Source organism: Erpetoichthys calabaricus, chromosome 3 (assembly GCF_900747795.2).
Source record: "Erpetoichthys calabaricus chromosome 3, fErpCal1.3, whole genome shotgun sequence".
In the NCBI taxonomy this organism is placed as follows: Eukaryota; Metazoa; Chordata; class Cladistia; order Polypteriformes; family Polypteridae; genus Erpetoichthys; species Erpetoichthys calabaricus.
Genome location: NC_041396.2, coordinates 11702218 through 11718717, shown reverse-complemented (window position 1 = coordinate 11718717; position 16500 = coordinate 11702218). Strand labels below are relative to the sequence as shown.

The 16500-nt window shown below is 42.5% G+C and overlaps 2 protein-coding genes across 3 annotated transcripts in view; one reads left to right on the top strand and one right to left on the bottom strand.

The window, feature by feature from the left end:
* LOC114647747 (pulmonary surfactant-associated protein D-like) overlaps positions 1-6165 on the bottom strand; it is a 120157-nt gene extending 113992 nt beyond the window's left edge. Inside the window, exons 1-2 of the mRNA XM_051924506.1 lie at positions 6008-6165; positions 5724-5907 (exon numbers count right to left, since the gene is read on the bottom strand). Coding sequence (XP_051780466.1) covers positions 5724-5892 — 169 coding nt within the window. The 5' untranslated portion in view covers positions 5893-5907; positions 6008-6165. The remainder of the gene's footprint in view (positions 1-5723; positions 5908-6007) is intronic.
* LOC114647755 (mannose-binding protein A-like) overlaps positions 1-16500 on the top strand; it is a 473727-nt gene that overhangs the window by 373167 nt on the left and 84060 nt on the right. The window lies entirely within an intron of this gene.

Genomic DNA, 16500 nt, shown 5'->3' with positions numbered 1-16500 from the left:
ACACAGCACATGAAATATGTAGCAATCGTTACAATACCACCACAATGAATCTGAAAAAAAGCAATCATTATGTGATTGAAGTGTAGATTTTCAGCTTTAATTGAGGGGCTTTAACCAAAATACCCTATAAGGATATTTAGGAATGACAGCCATTTTGTATTTATTTATTTATTTATTTATTTATAAAGCACTTTAAAAACAACATCAAGGTTAACCAGAGTGCTGCACAATAAAAACCCAACATATCAGACACACAATAACCAAAGTTGTAAAACAAACAGAAACACATAAACACATAAGAGCTGAAGAGATTCATAAAAAAAGTACTCAGATAGTCAACATATCACACCGGGTTAAAGGCCAGGGAGTAAAAGTGTGTTTTAAAATAAGATTTAAAGACAGTGAGTGAAGGAGCTGACCTAACGTGCAACGGCAAATCATTCCAGAGTTTTGGACCTGCAACTGAAAAAGCCCAATCACCTCGGAGTTTGCATCGTGTCTTAGGAACGTGTAAAAGCATCAGGTCTGCTGACCTGAGAGAGTGAGACGGTACATAAGGGTGCAGCAGTTCCGACAAATAAAATGGGGCACAACCATTAAAGGATTTAAAACCAAATATAAGGATCTTAAAATGGATTCGAAAATGAACTGGAAGCCAGTGAAGGGAAGCCACAATTGAGGTAATATGCTGCATGCTTTCTTGTGCCAGTTAAAAATCGAGCAGTAGCATTTTGCACCCGCTGTAGGTGAGCAATGGAGGCCTGGCTAAATCCAAAAAGATTATTGCGCATTGCAATAATCTAGGCGAGATGTTATAAAATAATGTATCACTGTTTGAAGGTTGCGTTTAGACAAAACAGGCTTGATTTTTGACAGCTGCCTCAACTGGAAAAATAAGAGTTTACCACTGCGTTCACATGTCAATCAAGTTTTAAAGTGGAATCCATTTTCACACCTAAATTTGTGATCATGAATTTCTCATATTGAGCCACAGTGGAAAGGTCAATGCACAGGGGGTCCCGCTGGTGCCATTGGGTCTAAATAGCATGACTTCTGTCTTGTTCTCATTAAAATTTAGAAAATGTAATGTCATCCAAATCCTTATGTCAATAAGGCAATCAATCAGGGGCTGGACAGAGCATGGACCAGGGCACTTTAGAGGGAAATAAACCTGACAGTCGTCTGCATAAAGATGAAAGGAAATACCGTGTTTCTGGGAAATAGCACCAAGTGGCAGCAGATACAAGGAGAACAGAAGAGGTCATAGAATGGAGCTATGTGGTACCCCCCAGAGGAGGTCAACAGAGGTGGAAGTAAAATCATCAATGCTCACACAAAAACATCTGTCCGAGACATAAGACCTAAACCATTGGAGAGCTAAACATGTGATGCCCACCCACTGCTCTAGCCTGGAGATGAGGATCTCATGGTCTAGAGTGTCAAAGGCAGCTGTTAAATCCAGAAGCATAAGTAGTACACAGTCACCAGAGTCCACTGTTAAAAGAACAGTGCTGTGGTGAGTTTTAAACCCAGACTGGAACACTTCCATTATTGCATGTTCGTCCAAGAAGGACTTCAGTTGGGTGTAGATGACTGCATTTTTTTGCATAGAAAGTCAGTGGTTCTCGACCTTTTTGGTGTTTCAACTCAATTTTTTCCCAAATGAGTTCCTTTGCGATCCACAAAGTTGGGATTCCTGCTTGGCTTAATCGAGGTAGATCATCAGTGTGGGGGAGCTCCCCTTGTTGAACTTTGCCTGATAATTACAGTTGGGTTGGGGGTCCCTCTTGGTCAAATGAGTGAGATTGATGGAGTGAGTGGGTTTAATCAGGCACTATCCTTAAAGTGGGTGTGGAAACACCATAACTCATTTCCATTATAAACAGCAGCAAGTTGCAAACCAATGGCGGCCTCCTGTAACCCAACCCAGTTGATGAGAAACACTGCTCTCAGGCCTTCACAAAGAAGGCTGTGGATACCTAGGAGTCTGTCAAGCAATTCAAAATATTATTTGTGATGAATCATTCCAATGTAAGGAAAATCATCTACGTGGCGTAGATTGCAAGCAACTGCTAATTTGTCCAGGACTGGTCAGCCAGGAATTTCAGCCCAAGAGCTGAAGAACCCTCTAAGATCCCCACAATTTCACTGTAGGATCTACAGGTGTCTCTTGCAATATCTGATATCAAAGAGCAGACATCTCCAATCAGAAAGATATTGCACAAATCTGACCTTCATGCATGCAAGGTGCATCAGGAAAAAGACTTGTTCTCAAAAAGACCATTAGAACAAGACTACAGTTTGTCCATTGAACGTCTAGGCAGAGACCAGGCCATCTGGAGCAATGAGCTCTGGACAGATGAATCAAAGACTTTTGAGTTGTTTGACCACTGTAATGGTAGACATGTTTGGCACAAACCAAAGACAGCATTTTAGATGAAGAACCTCATAGCAGCTGTGAAGTAGGGTGGTGGAAATGTCCTGGGGCACTATGTATAACACAGTGCATTGAATTCACACTAAAACATGGTGTACGGAAAAAAACAAAAATGTGCATACGTACAAAAAAATCCAGATGCATTAAACTGTGAGTATGCCAAATTCCATGCACTTCCCCTTTACAAATCCCAATGAATGTGAAATATGTGCCTACAGCCTCACCTAGTGCACCCGGCTTTCCGATTAGCCTCTGGCAGCATTGTGGCGGAAGTGCTGCCCGTGAATCCAACTCCTTTTCAAGCAGCGCTTCCGGGTGTGGAGGAAGTGCCACAGATCTTGTTTCCGGACGTATCCAGGCGCCCCCTGGCGGTGGCCATGGACCCCAACAGGTTTCAGCTACAGAGCCCCAAGCCCGTGGCCCAGATGCAACCCAGGGGGACTGCCCTCTCAAGTCCCGAGAATAAATTGCCCTTCTCCTTGTCCCCTGCACCTGAAGGTCTCCCGGTAGGGCATGATCCCCAGCCATCCATCACAATAGGTTCCCCAGCTACAGTATAGATGATGTAATGCCATCTCATTTTTTTTTTGGTGATTCATCCCTGGCCGATGTAACTGGTCCAGCACCATTGCAATAGCAATGTGGGTGCAGTTGACCGTTCCAATTAAATTTGGAAAACCGGACGTTGCTGCGAATTACGCTTTCATGTTTCACAGTACAACCATAGTGTAAGGAAATCTTGCCTATCTGGATGATAAGCAGATAATACCATCTTATACCGTTGGCATGGAGCGACTCAATGATGTTTTTTGAAATATCTGATCGGTCAGCAAGTTTATGTTGAAAAGCTCCTGTGGTTAAACCGTGAGTGAAAAGAATTTGCAAAGGAGCTGGTAGAGCAGAATTCTTCAAAGTCTGCCTTTGAAAAACTGGCACCAGTTCAGCACACAGCCCCAAGAGGAGAGCTGTGCAGAAACTGAAATCGACTGAGAAGCCAGCCATTATCATCATCATCTATAAATACGCACTCTCTTCTGATTCTTCCATTTGCAATGTCTTCTAACAATGCTAAATTAGCCATGGTAGTTGGAATAGTTCAGCCATTCCATGCAATATTATATTGTTACAGAATGATTACGATCAAGTGAATCAAATTCGTGAACGATATGACAATTAGTTTTGGTGTATTTGATAAATCCCGCTTCATTGATGCAAATATGAAAAAGAAAGGTAAGTGACACAGAAACATTAGCACTGCTTTGATGATGGGTGCCGTCAGTTTGCAAAACTGAGTAGAAACGTGCGTACGCAAGGTAGGGGGCTACTGTGTAATGTGCGTGGCTTTACACCAAGTGTAGTTTTTATACATCTCAAAGTGTGCAAGGAAACATGCGTATGCACCATTTATACATGAGGCCCCTGGTTGGGATTACTTTTCTACCTCAGGGCTTTGGAAGCCTGCAGTGAACAACTCAACAATGAATTCTTCATCATATTAAACTGTGCTTGAGGAGAATGTGAGGCCATCTGTCCAAAACAGTTGAAGTTGAACCTTTCAGCATGATGAAGATCCAAAACACAATAGCAAATCCAAGAAAGAATTGTTCAAGAACAACAAATGGAAGGTTATGGAGTGGCCCAGTCAAAGCAATCCCATTGAAACGTTGAGGGGGATTTGAAAGAAGCAAGACGTGCAAGAAAACCCACAAGCATCTTGCAAATGAATTTCGAATGGATGAGTTCTCAAAAATATCACCGGGTTAATGTCAGAGACAGATGGATAGTTACGGAAAACGCCTATTAGAAGTAAAGAGACAATACCAGTTTCTGAGGTGGACTTACCTTTTCTCTCCAGACCATTACATCTATTGACATTTTGTTGCGAAAATGTTTGGATTGGCCAATTTTCCTTGTGTTTTTATTCAAGTATATCATTTTTATCTGTAGGCACTGCTTGCATAGAAGATCTACTCTTTGTCTGCTCAAATATGTTGAAAAAGCCATCAATTTCCATGGGGTGTACTTACTTTCTCACAAGTGTAAATTCATTATGTGTTGTTCAATATTACTTATTTTATGATATTTTTCACATCTCTCCTCTGATCATTGCTTCAAGTTCCCCTCTTCCTCAATTTGGTTAAGCAGTTAGGTTTGGATCGTGAGATTGCAGAGGAACACTAAAGATACACTCATGCTATGTCTCTGTCTCTCTCTGTCTTGCTCACTTGGCGGTCCAACAGTTTAATGTCCACAAAAAGTCTGTCCCACCTGTAATTGTCCAGGTAGTCCAGATGATGAAGCCTTCCCTACTCCATACCCTTCTTAGCCCTTTATTTGAAGAATTTGAGTCTCTTGGACACTATTATCATTGAGGGTCAGCCCGACAGAGCCCACTGTTCGTCATTTCGTCTTCTTCATTTGGCTGCTCTCATTAGGGATTGCCACAACAGATCATCTTCTTGCATATCTTTCTGTCCTCTGCAGCTCTATCTTTAGTGCCCTTCTCCCAATATACCCCTCATCTCTCTTCTGCACATCTCCAAACCAATGCAATCTCGCCTCTCTGAATTTGTCTCCCAACCGTCCAACCTGAGATGACCCTCTAATGTCCTCATTTCTATTCCTTTTCATCCTTGTCACACCCAATGCCAATCTTGACATCTTTAACTCTGCCACCTCCAGCTCTGTCTGCTGCTTTTTGGTCAGTGCCATCGTCTCCAACCCATAAAACATAGCTGGTCTCACTACCGTCCTGTAGATCTTCCCTTTCACTCTTGCTGATACCCATCTGTCACAAATCACTCCTGACACTCTTCTCCACCCATTCCACCCTGACTGCACTCTCTTTTTTACTTCTCTTCCAAAATCCCCGTTACTCTGTACTGTTGATCCCAAGTATTTAAACTCATCCACCTTCGCCAACTCTACTCCCTGCATCCTCACTATTCCACTGACCTCCCTCTCATTCACACACATGTATTCTGTCTTGTTTCTACTGACCTTCATTCCTCTCCTCTCCAGAGCATATCTCCACCTCTCCAGGGTCTCCTCAACCTGCTCCCTACTATTGCTACAGATCACAATGTCATCAGCAAACATCATAATCCACGGGGACTCCTGTCTAATCTCATCTGTCAACCTGTCTATCACCATTCCCACTATTTGTCAGTAGAAGGACAAAATGCCCAAGGCTGTACAGTTCATACAGTAATTAGCTACAGGTTAGAGGTTAGGTAGCTCTGTGCCCACACCAACACACACACACACACATGCACTGCTCACAAACCTGTGTCTCCCTTGTCTCCTTTCGGGCCAGGGGGCCCAGGTCTTCCTTCTCGTCCATTCCTTCCTGGCGTATCTATACAGAAGGTCGTCTTGGTGGGCTCCTCGGCTAGACAAGACCAGATGGCCGTGATGAGAATGGCAGATGTCAGGACAAGGCTGTGCAGCTGCATTTTTGGAGATGAGTACTGGAACAAAATGAAAAGTGTGTTAGACTTCTCCTGAAGTGGGGTGCAAGGCTTTTTTTTATCTGAGTTACAGCAATGGTTAAGTATAAGAGAGACCAACCCAGTAATCCAAAGTCAGAATTCTTTACTTCTGCTGAAAGGAGGCTCCTACAACTCGTCACTTTTTCAGAATGCTGGGTGATGATACAGAAGATGTTACATGCCTATGGTACAACAAACCAAGATAGCTAAATAAGGAGTTACTAGGTGTTTGGGCAATAGGATTGGTTAGTACTGACTAAAATATTTTGTTGCTAACTAAACTGACGTGAAGTAGGCAGGATTTTAGAAAGCATTTCATCCTCCCAACCCCCTAAAAAACCAGTACTTCCTCTTCAGCAGTTTCCTGAAAGGTGTTTGCTGGTTCAGCAATTTCTATTCTTAACCTTCAACGTATCTGGTAGTGTCGAAATAAAAACTGACTTTAATACTCTCAGGAACCTTAGGAAGTGAGATTTTCTAGTAATATCATTAGACTTGGAAACATTAAAGGTTACAGTCAGTATTTTTCAAGTCAACATTAGTTCTTTAGCTACAATAGGACATTAAAACAATCTGGATGAGAACAGGCCATTCAGTCCTTAATTCTTCGAAAATAAAATCAAGTTGAGTTTAGATGATCCTCAAATTTCTACTGTCTACCACACTTTTGGGTAACTTATTCCATGTATTCCAGTTTTCTCTTCGAGGTTTTTACATACAATGTCCTCAGTTGCTAGAAAAGTGATCAGTTTGCTCCCATCATGAGCAACATGAACATTAGAACAATTGAGACGACAACAGGCCATTCAGCCCAACAAAACTTTCCAGACATGTCCACGTACCTAATCTGAAATAACATCAAGTTGAGTTTCGGAGGTCCCTAAAGTCATCCTGTCCACCACACTACTTGGTCACTTATTCTAAGTGTCTCTGGTTCTCTGTGTGAAGAAAAACTTCCTAATGTTTGTGTGACATTCACCCTTAACAATTTTCCAACTGTGTCCCCATGTTCTTGATTGACTCATTTTAAAGTCACAGTCTTGATCCACTGGACTAATTCCCTTCATAATTTTAAGCACTTCACTCAGGTCTCCTCTTAATGTTCTTTTGCTTAAACTGTAAAGGCTCAACTCTTTTAATCTTTCCTTATAATAAAATCCCTGTAGCCCCTGAATCAGCCTGGTCGCTCTTCTCTGGACCTTTTCTAGTGCTGCTTTGTCCTTTTTGTGGCCTGGAGACCAAAACTGCACCCAATACTCCAGATGAGGCCTCACCAGTGTGTTATAAAGCTTGAGCAGAACCTCCTGTGACTTGTGCTCCACACATCAAGGCGCTATATAACCTAACATTCTGTTAGCCTTCTTAATGGCTTCTGAACACTGTTGGAACGTCAATAGCTTAGAGTCCACTATGACCCCTAAATCCTTCTTATGAGGTGGACTCTCGATTTTCTGATCGCCCATTATGAATTCAAACCTAACATTTTTACTTCCTATGTGTAATACTTTACATTTAATTTAGTAATATCAAGGATGCAGAATACTTTGTGAATATTGGCAACCCAAACCCTTACAGCCCAAGCAGAAGTGCAGCCTTGCATCCATAGGTGGCTCTCGGCTTATCTCCAGTTTAGCTTGCTTTTCTACGACATAGCCTTTGAGTGTAGCAATGAAACTGGCCACATGCCTGTCTCAATATGGTTGCCGAGTTAGAGTTGTCTTCATCATTGTCTTCGCTTCATGGCCAGATGGAGAATGACAGAGGTAAAGACAAGGTGACCAGCTTACGCCATGTTATAGTGTGAGTTCTACGCACGGCGTTATACATGAGGCCCCAGGAGAACCAAAGAAAATTTGGGATGCCAACTGGGCCATTCTGTTTAGTGCAATCATCCAAAAAATAGAACAAAATGGAGTGTGTGGTGGCACAGCTGAAAATGGGCATAGTAACTACATTTTTAGCCTCAATGACTTTTCTAAACAATCAGCTTCTTTGAGTGGGTCTGCTTTGGGAAGCTTATGCATGCGGGATGAAGTTCCATTAACTGAGACACCATCCTCCATGAGCCCTCAGATTTATACCATCCATACTGTAAGGGGCGTGGCTTATCTGAGTAGGGGCGTGGTTGATGTTGCTGTCCTTAGGCAGTTTCTCCGAGTTAGGGAAGAGAAAAGAGAAGTTAGATTTGCTGCCCCCTCCTGTCCCCGTGGGTTACTGCATGCCATATCTGAGCCTGGAAGCTGATCCACAGGCGCCCATGTTTGACAATATTTCCAACTTACATTCTATAAATCACTCCAACTTCATCATCTTTTGTAGAAACCTTCAACCTTCTCCATCTGGGGCATGGTTTAATTTCGAAAGAGGCAGAGCTTTCTGACACCGGGCAGGACGTTTTGCTACAGGATGTCTTGATATTGTAATGCCACTGTGGAACCAGGGGCACGCAGAGCCTCCCTTACCCGACACAGGCAGGCAGAGACACAGGCTTTTACCACACAACACTCGTTTTACTAATCTTCTCCTAGGGAACTGGTCACTCCGTTACCAATCTTACAGCACAGTTCGCTTACACAACACCCAACACCACAAGGTTGTCTTCTTCTTCTTCGTCTTCTTTTCATTCTGCCTCCACTCCCTGTCCAGTAAGCAGCATCTTCTTCCTCCCGACTCTCACCTCATTAGCAGTGGCAGGCGTACTTTAAACCAGGGGTCCTCAATCACGGTCCTGGAGGGCTGCAGTGGCTGCAGGTTTTCTTTCCAGCCAGTTTCCCAATTAGACCTCAGTCCTTGCTAATAATGAACCGTGGTATTTAAATATACAGTATGGCGTGTTAGCACTTTCATTCATCAAACACAAATTTAATTACATGGCAGATCAGAGGTCCTCAATTACAGTGTGCAGGGCCGCAATCGGCTGGATGTTTTTAATTAGAGCCCTTTTATTTACTACTAAACCAATACATTTTTGGGCTAAATTGTAATTATCTGGCCTGTTCCAATTCAGAACCCTTAATTGCCTATTTTAGTTTAAGCAGCTGTATTTAAAATTTTAATTGATGCCTGTTTTGTCAATCAGACATTAATTAATAATAAAATGCAGATAACCAATAAACCAGCAGCTCTCCAGTCAATCTGCTCCCTTTCAAACTTGTGCATATGCACCATTAAAAGTGTCCGTGTTTAAAAAAATGTTTAGAAATAAATGAGAGAGGAATTGGAAGGAGCTTTAATTTCAATTCTGTTCTGGTCCACAAAACACATGGATAATGCTCTCAGGTAAAGAACACTCTACAGCGCAATTACAATTTCTCTTGGATGAATGAAAGCACTAACAAGGCACACAGTTAAATACTAAGTTTCATTATCAGCAAGGACTGAGTTCTAATTAGGAAACCAGTTGGAAAGAAAACCTGCAGCCACTGCGGTCCTCCAGGACCGTGATTGAGGACCTCTGATTTACAATGTAATTAAATTTGTCTTTAAAAAATGAAAGTGCTAACAAGCCATAAAGTTAAACACCAAGTTTGATTATCAGCAAGGACTGAGGTCTAATTGGGAGACTGGCTGGAAACTGGCCAGGTGTGAGGGAAATCCCTTGCCAGACTCTACAACTCCCCCTGGTGGCCTCCAATGGGAACCAACAGGGCTGCATCAAAAGCCTCACTCAGGAGGAGCCCGTGGTGATAAAGCTGCCCAGGAGAGCGGCCTTCCAGTATCCCAGGTTAGGTAACGCCTTGCAGATGCTCTCTCTCCTCCAGTCTTTCCATCCCGCTGGCGTCCCGGCCAGACAACGACCATGGACACCCGTCACATTAGCCTTTCATTGTTCCCTGCACAGACTCAAGGCGCCCAGTGCCACAAAACATAACCAAGAGCCTCCTCCATGTTTTACAGTAGGTCTGGTGTTTATCTGTGAAAGCTTCTAGATTTTGTGAAATCACTCGAACAGTACATTTTAGTGTCAATTTAATGAAACTATTTGCTTGCCATTACTTATAATTGAATTCCTTGGAACTCTAATTGGTTAATCCTTCTGTTAACCCTTTAAACTCAGCCCCTTCAATTTGGACCTGCACAATAATCCATCCATCCATCCATCCATCCATCCATCCATCCATCCATTGTCTCCCGCTTATCCGAGGTCGGGTCGCTTGAGCAGAGATGCCCAGACTTCCCTCTCCCCGGCCACTTCTTCTAGCTCTTCCGGGAGAATCCCAAGGCGTTCCCAGGCCAGTCGAGAGACATAGTCCCTCCAACGTGTCCTGGGTCTTCCCCGGGGCCTCCTCCCGGTTAGACGTGCCCGGAACACCTCACCAAGGAGGCGTCCAGGAGGCACCTTGATCAGATGCCCGAGCCACCTCATCTGACTCCTCTCGATGCGGAGGAGCAGCGGCTCTACTCTGAGCCCCTCCTGGATGACTGAGCTTCTCACCCTATCTTTAAGGGAGAGCCCAGACACCCTGCGGAGGAAACTCATTTCATTGTATTCACGATCTCGTTCTTTCGGTCACTACCCATAGTTCATGACCATAGGTGAGGGTAGGAACATAGATCGACCGGTAAATTGAGAGCTTCGCCTTGCGGCTCAGCTCCTTTTTCACCACGACAGACCAATGCAGAGCCCGCATTACTGCAGATGCCGCACTGATCCGCCTGTCGATCTCATGCTCCATTCTTCCCTGACTCGTGAACAAGACCCCAAGATACTTGAACTCCTCCACTTGAGGGAGGATCTCGCTACCAACCCTGAGAGGGCACTCCATCCTTTTCCGGCTGAGGACCATGGTCTCGGATTTGGAGGTGCTGATTCTCATCCCAGGTGCTTCACACTCGGCTGCGAACCGATCCAGAGAGAGCTGAAGATCACGGCCTGATGAAGCAAACAGGACAACATCATCTGCAAAAAGCAGTGACCCAATCCTGAGCCCACCAAACCGGACCCCCTCAACGCCCTGGCTGCGCCTAGAAATTCTGTCCATAAAAGTTATGAACAGAATCGGTGACAAAGGGCAGCCCTGGCGGAGTCCAACTCTCACTGGAAACGGGTTCGACTTACTGACGGCAATGCGGACCAAGCTCTGGCACCGATCGTACAGGGACCGAACAGCCCTTATCAGGGGGGCCGGTACCCCATACTCTTGGAGTACCCCCCACAGGATTCCCCGAGGGACATGGTCGAATGCCTTTTCCAAGTCCACAAAACACATGTAGACTGGTTGGGCAAACTCCCATGCACCCTCCAGGACCCTGCTAAGGGTGTAGAGCTGGTCCACTGTTCCGCGACCAGGACGAAAACCACACTGTTCCCTGCACAATAAAATAAAAAAAATACATTAATTCATTAAATTCCTTGATGCTATAATTAAAGTATAGAATTGTTTTACCATCAAAATGCTGACTTGCGTACCCAGAAATGACTTTACAATGTTTTTCTTTCCTCCCTCAAAGATACCCAAATTACACTATCACAGCAAAACTTTCCCACAACCCCTCACCATGGCTTTCTGGATTGTTCTGATTTAATTGTGTTCAATTTGACTGACAGACTATTGTCTACTGAATGATGGGGTATTTCAACTTTCAAATTACACCACAATCCACTTTCTATATTTTTCACTTTCTTTTTTTCAGAATTGCATTTCTGTCAAGGAGTGTTTGAATCTTACAAGTACTGGTGTTATAATTTGGATATACAGTGTGCTTTCTTTACCAACTGTATTTATTTAGACAGAGTAAGATCTGGGGGGGATTTTCCGTACGTCGCTTAAATCATCCGAGATCAGATGCCTGATCTTGGATGAGTTAAAGCCGGTAAAACTCATCCAGGATAAGTCGGTTTTTCAAACGCAGCCGTGTAGTAGATTAGTCGAGCTGGATCTCATCATCCGAGATGAATGCGCGCCCCCGCACTGAGTGAAAAGCCAATGTATATCGAGTCTAGAAAACATGATCAGCAAGTCTTTGATAAGCTGCAACAAAATGACGAAAGAACGGGCGCATTTTTTTTCACACAAGCTGTGTGTGTGTGTTGGGGTGGGGGGTGTGGGTGTTAGTTAGTTAGTTAGTTAGTTACTCAGTTACTCGAAGGAGTTTGACTTCGAATATAAGGTGCTAATAAATCTTTGAGGTACAATATTCCCCCTCGGCTAAAGCGGTATCTTTTGAAAAGAATTTCCTCCGGGAGCAATAAAGGATCTTGCCGATCGCGGAAAATCCTCTCTATATGAAATTCTCTTCTTATAATTTGCATACCGATATCAATTGGTCACTCATTCATGTACGGCGAAGTCATGACTGAATGAATTCCACGCACGGACACTGATTAAGAGTGTGAGCTAATCCTTGTTTATATAGAACAAACTTGCTCCGAGCAGGTTTGAGGATTTGGATGTGCTGCTATGACAACACATCCAGCAAGAGTTTTGAAAAACCGACAGATCCAGGATCAGGCCAAATCATCAACAATTACATCCAGCTAAACGAGTAACCCACGTACGATAAATACCCCCCTGCTCTTCAGAATGATGCAAAGGTCACAGGTCTTTAATAATGGACATGCATGCTATGGATCAGTGTTGTGCATGAACTAGTTCAGAAGTGCATGTTCATTGAACACGCTGTTTTTTTCTAAGAATGATGAACTTCACGTAACGTATTTGCAAGTGAAGAACTTGATCGTGAGCGAGTTCAGTTTTAGGTGACATTCTGGATCTGGTTTAGGTCCAGATTAAGCGTTTTGCCTTACCCTGTAAAGTAGGAGTGGAGCCAAATCTGATTAGGGTATTTGGATAAGCACAAATAGTGGATTTTGATGAATATTTATTTCGTACGAATGTTTTGCCATTTATTTGTATTCAGAAAAAAATAAAGTCAAATCAAATAGGCCTTGGGGGTATTTTTCGTACGTCGCTTAAACCATCCGAGATCAGGTGCCTCATCTTGAATGAGTTAATGCCAGTGAAACTCATCCAGATAAGTCGGTTTTTCAAACACAGCCGTGTATTAGATTAGTCGAGCTGGATCTAATCATACGAGATGAATGCGTGCGCCCGCGCTGAGTGAAAAGCCCATATATATTGAGTCTAGAAAACATGATCAGCAAGTCTTTGATAGGCTGTAACAAAATGACGAAAGAACGGGCGCATTTTTTTTTCACACACGCGGCGCAAGACCTTTTATTCGAAGGACACGAAGAATTTCAAGATTTAATATACACAAGCGGTAACACTGCAAAAGCAGCCCTGACCAGAAAAGACGGCTGGCAAAAAGTGGCCGAAAAAATTAAACGCTAAGTAGTGTACATTGTACTTAGTGAATGCAGCGTTTCATTTTCTATGTGTCAGATTAATTATTATTTAATATGTCATAATTCCAGATCAAACGTGAGCACAAGGAGAACACGGGAACAGGTTAAAGTGAAGTACAAGAATATACTTCAAACTGGTAAATATTGGTATATAACTATTTAAAGAATTGTTGACATAAAGAATCATATATAATATAAAAAACATTAATTTTAAAGCTAATAAGGAGGCAGACAAGCAAAAAACAGGTGGAGGTCCACGCGGTCCAGACCTAACCCCTGCAGAAGAGTTGGCTCTCCAGCAAAATGCCCATCGCCCTGTTTCTGAGGGCATTCCAGGGGGAAGCTCCTCCTCAGAACCAGTGGCAGGATGCAGTGGTCACTTCATTTCAGGTAAAGGATGGTCATTGCATATATTGGTGCCATAGGTATGTTCCATACAGCCCTCTTTTTTGTTGGGTCAATTGCAGGGAATATCATATCCCTTGAACCTGTGTCTGACCAACGAGATATTAACGAAGGTCAAATGTGTCTGATTATTCATCAGGAGGAGAGGTACATTTTCCAAATAATGTTTGATCAAACTCCACTCTGATCAGTTCCATGTGCCCCAATCACATTTGGAAATCCTGGTAATGAGAATGTTAGGCTGATTGAGATTCTTTATGGAACTGTGGGTGTTTTAGCCTGTGTGTTACCTACCTGCAATGGCATGAAACGCCTCTTTTATTGTCTGCACACGCAGGTGTCCAGGAAACACAATGAAAACCCGAAGGAAATGTTTCAGAGCCAAACAGACTTTACGAATTGCCTGGCAAACTGCACTTTTCGATAGCTGTTCCGCATTGCCTACAATATATAAAAAAGTGCCGCTTGCAAGAAACCTCAAAGCAATGCCTACTGTCTGTGTGGTTGTGAGAGCCCGACTTCGCCGAGTTTGACTACGAATATACGGAACTAATAAATCTTTGAGGTACAATATTCCCCCTCAGCTAAAGTGGTATCTTTCGTACAGAATTTCCTCTGGGGGCAATAAAGGATCTTGCCGATCGCGCAAAACCCTCTTTATATGAAATTCTCTTCGTATAATTTGCGCACCAATATCAATTGGTCGCTCATTCATGAACGGCGAAGCCCTGACTGGATGACTTCCACACGGTCACTGATCACGTGTGTAAACTAATCCTTGTTTACGCGGAACAAACCTGCTCCAAGCAGGTTTGCGGATTTGGATGTGTTGCTATGACAACACTTCCAGCAAGAGTTTCAAAAAACCGACAGATCCAGGATCAGGCCAAATCGTCAACAATTATATCCGGCTAAGCGAGTAACCCACGTACGAAAAATTCCCCCCTGGTCTGTGTCCGCCTGTTTGTGTTTAAGGTGTTCCCCCACTGACACGAGCACGTGGTGAAGCTCCGTTTTTGCTTTTAGGAAAACGTTGCACTTCGCGAGGCCACTTTATATTTTTCCCCGTTGGACATGCAATACGTGACGCAAATTTTTACCGACAGCATAATAGGTTAGTTCACCTACACTCTGGTTCACAGAGACGTGCGGTGAGGTTCATGGCTGGTGACTCCTTCAGAGTCAAATTTACAAATACATGAAACCCAAAGAGCAGCTTATTCACTATTCAATTGGCAGCCTGCACATTGACTACGGGTTATGTTTCAAATCTCATCAGCATTCTTTACACACACACAAGGTGCATATTTGGATAAGAAAGAACGTTACATTTATAGCGGCGAGAGAGAGAGAGCGGAGAGAGCGCATTTGCTCCTCACCCTTCACCTGATCTAAATTTGCTGTTGCAATTCCACAATTCACACTCACTCAATACAAATGAAAATATAGACTGGTGTACAAAAAAAAACGGATCTCAATTTTGACCTTAATTGAAATATTTAGTCGTTTTTTAAAGCTTTTATTTCTGATGCTTTAATCAATTTTAATACAGACTGCTCAACAAAAGGATAACAAGAAAAACAAAATAATATTTTATTTATGGTCAAAATGTAGTTTTTAAATATTGGATTGTTTTTCTCTAAGTCTGACTATTCTGATCTCACTATTACATTGTAATAGATATTCAGGCAGCTAAACTCCTCCATTTATCAATATAACGACTTGGAGACTGGCTTGACACGAGGTGTACAAATCTCCAGTTTATTAACAAAGAGCTGGTGTGAAACTACAAGTAAAGAAACATCATATTCAGCACACAAATAACAAGCAGTTTGGTAACAGCTTTAAATTATAAGTAGCAGTACAGAACGGTAACATTTTACAAATATAAACTTACCGGCTATGCTACCATACCCTTAAACAGGTGGGATGAACTTCGCTGTATGTGTTTGTGGCAGATACATTACTTACATTGGGAACGGCCCACTTTAAGGTGGCTCAGGAAGGACAAACGTCACAAAGTAAGCATATGTGAACATAACAACACTTTACAAAATTGAAATGGTTAATAATTAAGCATTTTGCCCCTCTTAATAAACATGACACTGGTCCTATTTTTTTATAAAATTGAAAACCGTTTATAGTCTTAACCTTTATTTATAAATGAAGTTCATGCACCTATCCTTCTCCACAGAAATCTCCATCACAGTTATGATGTATAAAATCTACAAATTATTCTCTATATTTTTTATTATTATATTTTGCTCAATCCCAACAAGATGAATTCAGGTGCAGGACACTTGTATAGGCATTATAATATAAAAGGCATATCCTCTTCCCTTATACCTCACTTTTATAACAGTTGTTCACAGCATGGTGCTAAATTGGTTTTAAAGCCTGGGAAAGGGAAGACTGAGCCGATACCTCAGGCTATTGATTACTTTATGGATGGACATCTGGGACAACAATTTGGTTTAGAGCCTGGGAAAGGAGGACATGCCAATGTTTTAGGCAACATCAAAAAAACTTTATTATCTGGGAAAAGATAGATTAAAGAATTTGAGCAAAATTCATCCATCATATTGACAGCCAGCCTATCAGGTGCATGCAACAATCATGGGTTGTGAAACCACGGAATGAAATTTTATAATAAATACGCCTTGTTTGAAGGCAACGTCAGAAGAGAAACAGTGACGATGGAAGAGAGACGTCAGAAAAGAAAACAAAGAGAAAACAAAGACACATGTGACCAGTTTTCATCTGATTGTCAGTTAACAGAATTTTCATGAACATCGATTGCTAAATTAAACGCCCCCCTGGGACATTCATCCTTGACATCACTGATTCATTTCAGTAAG